Source organism: Arachis hypogaea, chromosome 5 (genome assembly GCF_003086295.3).
Source record: "Arachis hypogaea cultivar Tifrunner chromosome 5, arahy.Tifrunner.gnm2.J5K5, whole genome shotgun sequence".
Taxonomy (NCBI): domain Eukaryota; kingdom Viridiplantae; phylum Streptophyta; class Magnoliopsida; order Fabales; family Fabaceae; genus Arachis; species Arachis hypogaea.
The window spans coordinates 88,558,523-88,573,757 of NC_092040.1; the positions used below are offsets into that span (position 1 = coordinate 88,558,523).

General features: G+C 28.6%; 1 protein-coding gene and 1 long non-coding RNA gene across 3 annotated transcripts; both read left to right on the forward strand.

Moving 5' to 3' along the window:
* Positions 1 to 4,434: 4,434 nt before the first annotated feature.
* Positions 4,435 to 5,368, forward strand: LOC112801784 (kunitz-type trypsin inhibitor-like 2 protein). Its single transcript, XM_025844708.3, has one exon. The coding sequence runs from the start codon at positions 4,583 to 4,585 to the stop codon at positions 5,195 to 5,197; it is 615 nt and encodes a 204-aa protein (XP_025700493.1). The 5' UTR covers positions 4,435 to 4,582; the 3' UTR covers positions 5,198 to 5,368.
* Positions 5,369 to 7,218: 1,850 nt separating this feature from the next.
* On the forward strand, positions 7,219 to 11,253 carry LOC112801785 (uncharacterized). Of its 2 annotated transcripts, none has more exons than XR_003202103.3 (2): positions 7,219 to 7,942; positions 10,671 to 11,253. It is a non-coding gene; the product is annotated as an uncharacterized lncRNA (long non-coding RNA). The 2 variants fall into 2 exon arrangements; XR_011882225.1 differs by having other exon boundaries at positions 7,225 to 7,942; positions 10,668 to 11,253.
* Positions 11,254 to 15,235: the final 3,982 nt, after the last annotated feature.

The window sequence follows — 15,235 nt, forward strand, 5'->3', positions numbered from 1 at the left end:
AATTTAATGCTTACTAATTCTTTATTTGTATTTTTAATATCTAAAGGATTTTCAGCGCAAATTTCATCCAAAAGTTCTTCGATTTTTATTTCAAGATTATTTTTTGGGATATTTATCTGAAAATATAAATTTAAATAACATGTTTCTAATAAAAAAATATTTTAAATTTTAAAATCTTATCTATGGTAGTAGTTGGTATCTTTATACGTTTTGATTTTTGATTTATTGAAGAATCGTGTGGAGCTTTTAAAACTATATATGTTAATTCTTGAATGAATGGATGATATAGCTTTAAGAAGTTATTTCCTATGATAAAATCCATCCCAGAATCTACATATATATGGATGGAACAATAAACCTATAATTTTGAATAAATATTTCAACCATTTCTGCTTTTTGGTCAATTTTATATATGTATTGATTTGTTAGCTATTCTAACTCTTGATGGTTTGTTTAATTTTTTCCAATCAAGTTTTATATTTGTACTAGCAAAGCATTGTGTTGCTCCAGTATCTATGAAAGCATTTATAAACTTTTCTGTTATTTTTATAGTAATAAATGTGGCATTATTGCTCAGTCTCTGAGTCTGTTTCTGAGACATATTCAAAAATATAGTCTAAGTTATCATCTGATTCTTCTAATGGTTTCATGAAACAAGACTTAGCAATTTCTAATTGTTTGGTAAGGTCTTTTTTATCCTTCTTTTTTGGACATTCATTTGCATAGTGTCATTCTTCTTGGCAATACCAACACTTACAATTTTCTTTTTTATTTCAGCAGTAGTCATTTTTTTGTTTTTTGTTTTTATTGTTATTTCTTTTTCTAAAATACCTATTTTTTCTCCAGTTTGGATAGTATTTTCTTTTTCTAAATTGATATTTTCTTTTTCTTTGAAAATTTTTATTAAGACCATATTTTTGAGGTATTTCTTCATTATCCTGACAGCAAATTCTAATTATATTTTCAAATCTTTTTTGAGTTGCTTCTTGCTTACAACGTTCTTTTATTTCCTCTCTTATTGTAGAGGTTGCTCCGCCAAAATTATTTTCAATTGTTTCTCTATTTATTTCTCTTATAAATCTTCCCATTATAAATTCATTAGCAGGATATGAAAGTTTTGTTATATACATACTAAGATAATGGTTTTTATCTTCTTCTTTTAGTTTATAATAATGTATTCTGTATTCACATATGTAAGATTCCACATTACATAAATCATATATTTGAATATTCGCTAAATGGTTTTTTGCTTCTTGATATTCTTTATTATAGACTTCTTGTCTATGATCTATAATATTTTTTCCAAAAAATTCTTTATACAGAATCATCATTATATGTAATATCTTATTGTAAACTATTGTTTTTGTTGCTAATTCTTCTATTATTTGGTTTTCTATTGATGTCATATAATCTCTTACAGTTTCTTTAGTATGAAACCCTATATAATTCCAGATATCTCCTCCAGACAATTCACTAAGTTTTGGATTAGTAAAGGCTTCTAATAAGAAGGAATTCAACCAGTTCTCAAAAATTTCTTTTTCATTCTTTTTACAGTCTAAATCGAATATTCTTTCTCCTTCCGTTTCCTAGATTTTAGGAACGTACTTTGATGGTATTTTTGTATACTTTGAATTTTTATTTATAAATCCCTTTTTAAAAGCATAATTTTCAAAACATGTTTCCCATTTAAATTGAGATTGATTATCCTTAAATGTTCTAGCTTCATTTTTTACTTGTATTTGAATTGCTGGTTCTTCATCACTCGAATAATCTAGGATGTGTTCTTCATTTTCTATATTTTCAGAATTTACTAATTCTTCTTCTATTTGAAACTCTTGTTCCATAATATTATTTTCTTGAGCCATTTTTAATTGTTTAAAAAGCATTGTAACTTCTTCTAATTTTTTTCAATATTCATAATTTCAATGGTAGTTTTACTTTTAGTTTTGTTATGTTGGCTATATTTTATATTTTTTCTTCTTTAGAATTCTCTTTCTAAAAATATTTATTTAATATTTGTTTAATTTTGTTTATATTAGGTTCCTCTTTTTCCTTATTTCTTTGAAATTTTATTTCTTCAAACATATCTACTATAGAATTTAATTGTGGGTTAAAAGTATGATAAGAGATGTGGGGAATCATTTCCATGGTAGCATTTTTTAGAAATTCCATGTGAAGTATAAGTTTTTTCAGGTTTTTGAAGTCTTTTAATAAAACTTATAGTAAAATAAAGATTTTGAAAAAAATCATTTTGTATTGATTTTAAGAATTCAGTGTCATTACAATTAACATTAGTTAAAATCATTAGTTTTTGATCTATTAATTTTGATAATTTAATTATTTCTTCTCTTAAATCTTCTAATTTACTTTTTTCCATTAGGTGACGCTTTTCTCATAAAATACTATGATTTTAAGTGTTATGTAATTAAAAGTGTGACTTTAGAATGTATAATTTAGATTTTGCCACGTAGGCATCTTTAGAAAAAGTTGTTTTTGGAATCTTTTATTTAAGTGGTGCCTGTTATGAATTAGGTTATAAAAATCTTATATGAATAATTAATGAAAACTTTTTTATTTGGCTTGAAAAACTTTCTTTTTTGTGTCATACACACGGTATATACACCTACTTACTCACACTATATATATTAAAAACATCTTTTCAATAACCATTGGCTCTCTAGAAAGCAAATATATTTGGCCTTAGTCACAAGCTTGGAAAATCTTTTCTTTTTTTTTTTATTTGTCAACTTACAGTCTAATACACATATATCCTTCTTTCTTCATGAGTTCTATCTACCTATTTTTTAGTTATAACTAAGAATTAAATCCAGTGCATTTTTTAAACAAGGCATATATAGAGATTACTAAATCAAGCCTGCCAAAAATTAAGGTAAGTTGGTTTAGTGATTAGTTCACTATTCTACTTAATCAAATATCGCGAGTTCGAATATCATCTTGTATATGTAGTAATTTATTGGCCAATAACAAATTTTTAAATAAAATTTTAATCCAAAACAAATTAATTATTGTTCTGTCAAATTAAAAAATATTGCGAAAAAAACCAAAAAATAAGCCTTGCAGTGTAAGGAAAACCTTTTTTTCCTTACCAATTAAAGAAAAACCTTAATATATGAGTTCATGCATGCAGCTGGCCTTTCTGATAGCAATTACAGACCACTAAGACAAACGCTTGTTTTATGGGTTGAGCGTAAACAAAAAATTTAAAAATAATTTAGTGAATAAAAAACTTTATTAAATCAATTTGGGTTAGTAAAGTCGTCAGTTCACTTGTTCGCTTAAGTAAGTGTCGGGGGTTTGAATTTCATCTTGTGTATACAGTAATCTATTGGCCAGCGACAAATTTTTAAATGGAGTTCAGATCTACGACGAATTAATCCTTGACCTGTCGGATTTGAAAATACCGTAAAAACAAATAAAAAAACTTATTAAAATATTAATATAAATATTAAAAAAATAATAAATATCTAATATCATTAACAATTTAGCATCAATTTTGTCCTTAATAACTCTCTTTAATTGGGCTCCATTTATCTAATTGCTGCAAGCTCGCAAGCCGCAACCACTTTACCAGTTCCTGCAGCCATGCGGCAACAACGTGGAAAACATGTGGCCACGCGTCAGTCAAGGACACCACCACATGTACTACATAACGTTTAATTTTTATTTTTTATATATATTTATTTTAATATATATTCTATTTGATGATAATTGATTTTAATGCCTTTAACGTTGATCTAGTACTTTATTATTGTTATTTCTTGCGCCACTGTACTAGCTTCTATAGTTTATAATAGAAGTCATGTAAGTAAACTTTGAACCATATATCAGAGAGAGAGAGACATATACATCACCGATATAAAACTGAATAACTGATTGGTCGTGCTCAACGTGGAAGAATAAAATATTCATGAATATTAATATTCTGTGGTTAATTATTACACCTCGCGGAGCATGAACCAGCAATAATTTAAGTAGTACTTTTATTATTAATTTATCAAATGTTATTTACTTGCAGATAAACCACTTAATCGAAAAAACCCCAAAACTTAAGTAAAATATATATAAATAATTATAAATTATTTAACATATTTCTTTATACAACCACTTTTTTAAAGTTTAAAGCGTGAACTTTGCATAAATTTTTTTCATTTTTTTTGTCATATAAATTCATTTCTTTTATAGAATAAAGATTAAAATTCAAATTTTTTAATCATTAAAACTTTAATAATATATCATACGAAATTATTTATTCAAAAAACTTAAACCATTATTAAATAAAGATACATGCAATAATGTAGATACATTAAGATTGATGATTATCAAGATGGGTTAATTAATTGGTACAAATTGAAGTGAAAACAAATACAACTTGACCAAGATAGGTTGCATACTTAGCTACACCACAAGTATGCATGTTCCTTATTAGCTTTTGCCATATTGGATTCTTCTATCTATAAATAGAGTTAATACTTAAGAGAGGCTTCAAACTCCACAAGTCACAAACAGCAACCTCATCAATAGATTTCTTTCAATCAATTATTTAATATTTAGTATTGACGCAATGAAGTCAGCCCTAGTTCCTCTCTTTCTCTTCTTTGCTTTTCCCTTGGCCTTTGCTCAACAAGTTCTGGACTCAAATGGCAACCCCATTTTCCCCGGTCGCGAGTACTACATTTTGCCGGCCATATTCGGCCCACCGGGGGGCGGAGTAAAGCTCGCCACAACCGGAAACTCAAAGTGTCCGGTTACTGTGCTTCAAGATTATTCTGAGGTTGTCAACGGCATCTCTGTGAAATTCACTATTCCAGGAGTAAGTACCCCCGAAATCTACGAGGGTACTCCATTGGAAATAGAGTTCACAAAGAAGCCAAAATGCGCGGACTCTTCGAAGTGGATTATCTTTGTTGACAACGAAATCGCGAAAGCTTGCGTAGGCATTGGTGGTCCTGAGGACCACCCTGGCCAGCAAACTTTCCCGGGCACATTCAGCATTAAGAAATACAAATTCGGATACAAGCTTGTGTTCTGTGTTGCGGGTTCACCAACTTGTTTGGATATTGGAAGGTTTGATAATGGTGAAGGTGGAAGGCGTTTGAATCTCACTGAGGGTGAGGCCTTTGACATTGTGTTCGTAGAGTCTAGTTCTTACAATAATGTAATTAGATCCGTAGTTTAATCTGCATACGAAATTATTAATAATTATCTCGTGCATGGAAAAGGTAGGGTTGAATGAATAATCATCATAGTTTTTCTTGTGATGAATTCTGTTGGTTACAGTTGCTAGCAGAATCTTGATGCAAAAGTGTTGAAAAAATTTAATAAATACAACAACTTTCCCTTTCTTGCATATTTATGCTTGATGAGTTAATGTAACATAAAATGTATAACGGTTCCGCTACGTTACCAACAGTATATCTGCCAACTTCTGTCAACTCTTATTTATAATTGTGTTTTATGGAAGCGTGTTCATGGATGTGTCTAATAAAAATGTCTTTTTTATAACTGTGTTTAATAGAAGTGTCTTTATAGATATATTTTCTGGATGTGTCTCTTTATATATGTATTTAAAATATATTAATTATTAGACACATCTACGAACACACTTCCATGAAACACAAATATAAATAAGAGTTGGCAGAAGTTGGCAGATAATATGTTGGTAACCTATACTTTTCCAATGTATAATTATATTAAAAAGTTTTAATCGATAACTACTTAATTATGTAAATAGAGCCACTTAGATAAAGACACCTAAACGTCTTTTTTTAAAGATATTTTTTAATAATTAAAATTTAACATATATAATCGATTAAATCATATTATTTTTGTCAAAATTAGACTAGACAATTTGATTTAACAAAAAAAATAGTGAATCAAATCTTGAATTGGTCTAAATTAATATTATTTTTTTTATAAAAAATAATTATAATACCCTTATTATAGAGAATGGTTAAAATACTCTTATTTTATATATATATATATATATATATATATATATATATATTAATTTTGAAAATTCTAAATTTTAACCCTATAATAGAAAAATAAATGACTAAAATTTAAGATTTTCAAAATTAATATATATAATAGAAGTATTTTAGTTATTTTTTATAATGGAGCATTATTGTCATTTTTTATAAAAAATAATATTAATTTAGATCAGTTCAAGATTTGATTCACCATTTTTTCAATCAAATCAATTTGTCTAAGCCTAATTTTGACAAAAATAACACGATTTAATCGATTATATGTGTTAAATTTTAATTATTGAAAAACATTTTTAAAAAAAGACATTTTAAACGTTTTTATCTGAATAACTCTTTAAGTAAATTTGTAATTAAATCATTTTAACAGGTTACTAATTTTAAAATATTTGTAACTTAAAAGAAAAATGTAACACGCACACAAAATAAAAATGAGACAAAAAAGTAATACTTATATTATAAATACTTTTTAAAATAATTCAATAGATAATCATAAATTGTTTAGACTTTAGATAGAAATAATGATCAAACATGCATGCACAGAGTGGTATAATAAGTTCATAAATCAGAGGGAGACTATTATATTAAGGTGAAAATTGATGTGCAGTCGACTTTATGTGAAGTTAATATCTGAAAGCAGTTAAATAATTTAACTGATTTGACTAAATTTTTACCTAACAGCTCTCGGATATCAACTTCACGTCACTTGAATTTTCACCTTATATTAATGGAACTACCACGCTGCAAAAATTATTTTTAATATGAAACTGGAAATAATATTTTGGTTGAATATTGATATTTGAAGTGTATTACAGTATTGTGGAACTCATTCAACGCGCTCCCCACGTGTTACACCACGCCCCCTACGTGTTAGCTAATACGATGCCATGTGTCTAACACGCCCCCACGTATTGGCCAAGACGCTGACACTTGTCCAACACACTCCCACGTATTAACTTTTCACCTACAAAATCCACTCATTTATAATTATACCAAATAATTCTATTTCCCAAAAAATACCAATATTTCTTCCATATAAAAAAATATCAGCCACAACACTGTGTATATAATTCTTGTCCTCGTGGTAAAGTATATTAAACTATTTCCCCACGAGGAGCTCTTGTGCTTCGTACTTGAATAATGGAGTTGCTTTTTTTCAAATAAATTCTAAAATGTCTATATTGTTTGGTTAATTCAAATAGGATTAAGCATCGCATGCAGTTATATTCATATTAAATTAATAGTGTAGAATTATTAGATAATAATAAATATCAATTTTACATTAAGATAAATTGTATATAAATTTTTACTTTTTAATAATAATAATAATATTGATACAATATATGCCTGCAATCGTTTGAATATTTTGGGACGAGCATCATCTTTTTCTAGTCCAATAGGATTAAAGAGCAGCCAAAATTTTGACCAACAGTCAACACCTTTTCTAAAGATTTATACAATGCAAGAAACTGAGGATTTGGAAGAACTTCCAGCATCTTCCATAGAGAATGGGAAGAGACATAAAACACGGGAAGAGAAGACGGAGGATATTACTGTCTATGAACCACAAACACTCTATTCTCTGCTTTTGGATAAACAAGTTAGTCCATCTGAACAGAAGAAAATCGGAAAGAGAGAAAAGTTGTTTGATTTGCGAAAGAGGATGAGCGAGAAGTTGGAAGAAAAGAGACGTCACTTTGTTGAAAAGATGAGACGACCATGAGAAAATGAGAACAAAAAAATAGAGATCAGACTCTGATTTCTGTTGCTGATTTGTTGATCATGTTAGATATTAGCAATGCATTATTTGTGATTGTTTCTTGTTTCTTGTTTCAGATTCCCGAGTTGGCTAGAACCCATCCGGCACTAATGACATTCAAAAGTGTTGAGCTTTCGCCGGCAACTTGGATGGCGGTTTCATGGGTAGCATCATTCATGTGATTTTCCCATCAGGCCATTTTATTTCTTACTGTCGATACAAAAATGCTATGTTGGTAAATTATAAGGTGAATTCTATTCGACCCTCTCTAAAATAATATATAAGTTACCATTTATGATGTGTCAAATTTTAATTGGTCATCATCTTAATCATAATTAGATTATTTTGTAATTTATTATTTAAAATGAATAATGATATAATTTCTTAAAATATCAAAATCCCACTTCCGTTAATTGAATTATCTTTCCATTCTTCTATTCTTTCTTTATAGCGTAGCTTCCATCTTTCCAAGCATAACCATCGTCGTTGTGACCAGAAGCGCCAACGTCCTCGTCATCATCTCTTAACGACGTCGTTAAATTCTCGTTGTCCGTAATTTTGCTGTCCTTCCTAATATAGCCAATGCTAATTTTATCGTTATTTCTTGCCTTTTCATTTGATCCCTCTTTGTGCAGTGAATCACTCCTTATCAACATAATTAATGGTTAGTTTGGTTATTAAATTTTTTTATTAAAAAAAATATATCTTATTTAATTACATGATGGAATATATACTCGTATGTAAAATATAATATAACAAAATAAATCTATTCAGAGTACTTAAAAGTATAATTAAAATCAAGAACATACAAATATAATAATAAATTTATATTTTAAACAAGTAAACATATCTTTTATCATACATAAATTATTTAAAAAAATGAATAAAACGCAAATTTAAAATGATAAAATCCAACTTTTTTACAAGTATTTTTTATAGTATTTTTGTTCTTTTAATTTTAATTTATTAGTACTTTATTATTTAATTAATGATTAAATTAATTATTTTTATGAGAAATTATTTTTTATATTATCTTAAAAAGAGGCCAATATAACAGTTTAAAAAATAACGTAAAGATGATATTTTAAATAAAAAATAGTTAATATTAAAATTTTTAAATGCAAAAATAAATTATATAAATATTAAGAGATAAATATAAAACACATACTTAAATTAAATAAAACAGACAAAAATAATTCTCAAGAGTACTTCTATTTATATGTTTTATTTATTTTAGGCATGTATTTCATATTTATCTCTTACATATTTATACAATTTATTTTTATATTTAAAAATTTTAATATTAAATATTTTTTATTTAAAATATTATTTTTACGTTATTTTTTAATCTATTATATTGATCTTTTTTAAGATAATATAAAAATTAATTTCTAATAAAAATAATTTGTTTAATCATTAATTAAATAATAAAGTATTAATAAATTAAAAATTAAAAGAATAAAATATTATAAAAAATACAGTAAGAAAATTAGATTTTATCATTTAAAATTTTTGTTATTAATTTTAACAATTTATTCAAATTTTTTTAAATAATTTAAGTATGATAAAGCATATATTTATTTGTTTAGAGTACAAATTTTACTATTATATTTATATGTTCATAATTTTAATTATATTTTAAATACTATAAATAGATTTACTTTATTATATTATATTTTACAGATGAATATATGTTCTATTATGTAATTAAATAAAGATATATTTTTTTAATAAAAAAATTTAATAACTAAACTAACAATTAATTATGTTCGTAAGGAGTGATTCACAATAGAAAGAGAGATCTAGTGAGATGACATGGGCGCTGGCTATGCTAAGAAGGACGGGAACGACGTAGTTAAGGAATGATTGCGTGAGAAGACAATAGATGAGGATCGCTTTTTGTCACGACGGCGACAGCGATGCTCGGAAGGACCGAAGCTACGCGATGAAGAAAGAATTGAGGAGTGAAAAGATGCTTCAATTAAATGGAGTGAGATTTTGATATTTTAAAAAACGGTTCTGCTACGTTACCAACAACATATCTGCCAATTTCTGCTAACTCTTATTTATAATTGTGTTTCATGAAAGTGTGTTCGTGGATGTGTCTAATAAAAATGTTTTTTTTATAATTGTGTTTAATAGAAGTGTTTTTATAGATATATTTTCTGGATGTGTCTCTTTATATATGTATTTAAAATATATTAATTACTAGACACATCCACGAACACACTTCCATAAAACACAAATATAAATAAGAGTTGGGCGGATAATATGTTGGTACCCTATACTTTTCCTTTAAAAAATTATACAATTACCCATCTCAAATAATAAATTACAAAATAATTTAAGTATGGTTAAGATAATGACCAATTAAAATTTGACACATCATGATAAAAAGTAACTTACATATTATTTTAGAGGGGGTTGGATAGCATTCACCCTTCAAGGTAACACTTAGGAATAGGTGGTAGATTGCATCTTTCATGTTTTCTCAACTGCGAAATAGGAAGAATCGAGGAACTTTTTACACTAATGAAAATTATGATACTAGACATGATGTTTATTGTGTCCATGCATTGTTTTGGATCAAGAGTGACAAAGTTATTTAGTTTGATTTACATAATTGAGTGAATGTTCATTTTGGTCCTTAGAGTTGTGTACTTACATGACTTTTCACCTCAAAAATCTTTCATTTAGAAAAATTAACAATTTAATTCCTAAAATTGAATCACGCTATACAATTCCAGAAACCAAATAATTACTTTCTTAATTTCATACGCTAAAGTAAAGCATGTACACAATTTCAAGAACCAAAATGGAGACTCGCTCCTACGCAATTGTTGCGAAACCAGGCATGATCGAATCCTCGCCAAAATCTTAATACAATTTCTTACATGTGTCAGCAGATTGTAAACAGAAAGTGACAACATTGACACAGAGAAAGACATATATTGATGCTGTGGTTGGGGAAGCACTGAAGGAAACAAATGCAAGAAAAAGAACCAGAACAAGAACGGAAGCAGTGGTGGCGGCAGCATTTCTCTGCCGTCTTTCGGTCTAGCTACCTACAAGATGCAAGAAGATCTATGGCTGAATCCAGAGCCATGTGAATATGAAAGGATATCATATCTGTACAGTGCTGCAGATTCATGGTTGAGACAGCTCAATGTTTATCACCATGACTTCAACTTCTTCACACAACACCCTACACCAACAACCTTGTAGTAATTTGCTTCGTTAACTAAATTAACTACCCTTTTGGTTAGCTTTCAACTTCTGACTCCGGCATAATAACAAAAGATTTCAGTTCCCTTGGGTCCAGATTCTGAGAAATGTAAAGTTTTGTAGTTAACCAGAGAGATAGAAAGAAGGGGGTAGTTTTTTTATTATTATTATTTTTTTACCAATCAATTTCAGTTTCTTTTGCTATTTTCTAAGAGGGTAAGAGTTTGTAGTTGTAGGTAATAACTAAATTATGATAATGTTTTGTACATTAGTTTTTTCTTTCCCTTACTTTTTATTTTCATGACTCAAACTTGATGAGACTGAAAAACGGGATTTAATTAATTCTTACACTATTAGATGAAACTAATCACCTTATATCGTTTTAAAGAATAAATTTCAAAAATGATACTCAAAATCAAAACATTCTAATGTTGAGAAAATTAATTTAAAAAAATTTATTAAGTGTAACAGAAATAATCAATGTCAAATATTGTTAATTTTTGTTGACAGAAAACACTTAATTAGCTAACAAAAAGGATGACATGACAAATTAAAAGATTATCTAACATTGTTGATTATTTTAAAATTATGCAAACTCTAATTTCTCAAATAATTTCCTAGTCTCCGTTTCTATATTTCTCAAATAAGTTAATATTTAATTCGGTCTCTATTAATATTTAATTGGCAACCTCTACAAATCAAATACCCTTCTAGCAGATCATTTTGCATACATGGTTATTAGCAAATTTTCAATGTACTCCTCCTTAATAAGAGACCTCCTACTTGTATACAATTAGATATAAAATTTAGAAATACAATAAAATCTGTGAGTAGTCAGTACTTTGATGCTGCATTTGGTTGAATAAATTAAACGCTTCCACAACATGGCCAACTTTCACATAACCTACCATAAATATTATTCTCACAATCTCACGTATAAATATTAAAATTAGTTTTCATGTTGAAAAGTTTACATACATACTCTTCCCATAATACATCAGTGGCATAGTACGCTACAGAAATTTTATGTACATCTTTTTTAATCATTTCAAGCTTAAATTTCTGTGAACAATTATTTTTTATACAGTAAATTTACCAAATTGTTGGAATATAGGCTCATATGAACAAATTTCACGAGTAAAGTGAAATGTGCTATTTTCATTATTATTGGCTATTGATAGTGATAATAATAAAAATAATAAATAAACTAAAATCCATGATGATTGATGAAGCAAACTGTAATGCCTAAACATGTCATATGACAACTTCTATATATATAGAGATATAAACACAATAATTAAAAGACCATGTCTTAACCAATTATATATATGGAATAATTATTTAAATAAGATAATAATAATGGTAACCGGTATAACTGCAACACACATGCCATGTATGCTAATGGAAATGCAGAGAGGTATTCTAATTCTTTGTCATACCATTTGTCACAAACTTTATTAAATTAGAAAAATACTATTTACACTAAATATTTTTGACATTTATATAAAAATACGGTTGTTATAAATTAATCACTTATTTAAATTTTTTTAATTAACAAATTTAAAAAAATATATGTATAGTTGTTAAAAAAAATACTAGTATGAAAATAATATTTATTATAAAGAGACATGTAATGGAATTGAATTAAATTTGAAAATCCATTTAAGGTAACAACATTAAATTACAACATAATTATTAAAACCGTCCAGATAGTGTAAGAAACTGGACAAAGAAAGGAATTGGTAACCGTAAAAATTGATTAGACCTGGCCGGTTTAGAAAAAGCAATGAACCGAACAGATTTAAAAAATTTGGATCGGTAAAAAAAAAAAACCCAAGCCCCAAAGGCAAAAGGACGTCGTCAAAAAAATAAAAGAAGCCTAGCTTAGTCCTTCCTGAGCCCATCCCCAGTTCCCCCACCTCTCACTCTCACCACCCGTCCACCCCCAGCTCTCTCGCCTCTCTCCTCGACTTCTTGCTTCGACTCTCGCCATCAGCTACCTTCGCGCAACCAGAAGCTGGTTCCGAAAGTATGAATTGCAATTTAGTTTGCTTTGAAACATGTCATGTTTTGATTTCCAGTTGAGTGACCCATACTGCTAGTAGTAGCTTTTCTCCTTTATGCATGTTGCCATTACGGCATTTCTTCTTTAGTATGTATCATTGATGTACAATGAAATATACTGTTTGGCTATTCAGTTCTCATTTCTGATTTATAAGAGGGAGGGAGGGAGGAGAACAACCATCGCTTTCTCCAACTCGCTCCCTTCCCTCCAAAACCCTCTAAACTTTCTATACTTCCAATATGAACTCACTTTTCATTGTTTTTCACGTTATCCTGCTTGCATCCTCGGTTCATCTCACTAATGCTGCCTCTTATGAATATTTTAAACTTGCCCTTGTTTGGCCAGCAACCTTTACTCGTATCCATGCATCTGGAATGACGAAGCCAAAGATCCCAAACTATTTCACAATACACGGTCTTTGGCCTACAAATTTCTCTTCTCCTTGGCCACAATCTTGTGCTGAAAAGCCAGCGGATTATTTTAAGAGAAGCTCGGTGAGTTAATTAATTAGATTTTATCTATTTTTATTTATCTTGTTATATAATAAATTAGTTATTAATTATTTTAATGATTTGTTCTCGTAGATTGATACATTGCAAAATGGATTAAACCATTATTGGCCAAATCTAAAATCAGCAGAAACGAACATGGAGTTATGGATTGAAGAATGGGAAAAACATGGAACGTGTAGCCTTCAAAAATTTAATCAATCTGAATATTTTAGACAGGCTATATCTATTACAGAATTTTTGGACATTCTAGTTGTATTCAAGAATGTTGGAATAATCCCTCATAGAACTAAAACTTATAGTCTCATTGACATTGTTAATGCAATAAAAGAGACTAAGACTCGTCAAGTTGAACCCGAACTTGTGTGCTTCCAAGATCGGAGTGATGTGTTATTGCGAGAGATTCGTGTGTGTCTGGATGCTAACTTAGCCGAATATATTTCATGTCCTATTAATAGATCCAAAGGTGTTATTTTATGCAAAACAAAGTCTAATGCTATTAAAATACCTGTGTAATATTTGTTTGTATCCAAATATTATTATTATTAAGTGTGAAAAATAGGGATCAAGTATTGATTCCCCATAAATAAATATGCTTGTATGTCCAGATATTGCTTGATAAGGAAATAAGTAATTTGTCTTATTTAAGATATTAGAATATGTTTGACTCTGTGTGCTATTTTTGTTTTGCGGTTCTACCTACATTTTACGGTTAGTTTTTTGGAAGGGGCATACTCTCATAAATACTCCAAACATCTCTTTTTTTAAATTGTTGACATGTCACATTTTAATTAGTTGTATTTTAATTAGTTGTATCTAAAAAATTCGATTAATAAATTATTCTTTAAATCCGGTTTTAAAATCCAGTTGACTCTGTTTAGAACCGGGTCATGCTTAATTTTTTTGTGATGAGTAGTGTGTTATTTCATGTGTCATTTTTACCATGATAGTCGTATTTAATTGTTTATCTTTTGTTTGTCACGGACCTCAGGTTTCAAGCTCTGTGTTAAGTTAATAAATATTTTAATCCACTTATGTTGCATTTGGTTTTTTATTTAAAGGATCGAGCTAATGAGATATACAAGCGGGTTGAAGATCAGAAGTCTAGTAGATGAAGAAATCAGGATGCATTATTGGTATGAATAATCAAGCTGTCAAAGCTACCAAGCCTTTAAAGAACCTTTTGTAGCCCTTGAAATGTAGAGCAGAAGAGAGCATAAAGGCCATATTTACAATTACATCTTAGATGCCATGGAAGCATTCTGTTTTGGCCGTATTTTTTAACCACTCTACTTGATATTAACTCAACCGTTCATTTTGATTCACCCTCCCTATTTGATGATTAATTCTTGGGGAATGAGGGGCCATTGATATAAAAAGTTGCTCGACCTTCTAAGAGTTTAAAAGGACATAAGAAATAATGTACTAATCATTTTCAGTCGTACAAGCAAGTTTTTTTCTCTCACCAACAAGTTAACGTTGTTTAATTAGTGGACTAATAATAATTAAACCCAAATCGGATATGCATGGGCATGGCTCTTGTATAAGCTCAATTTGCTAGTTTATATTGTGCATGAAATGGTAATTGTAACGTGTGTCGCTACACTCCACAATGTCACTTAGAAAGAATCCAAGCAAAGCAGAGTGCTACTACAAGTTGAAACCTCTCGGT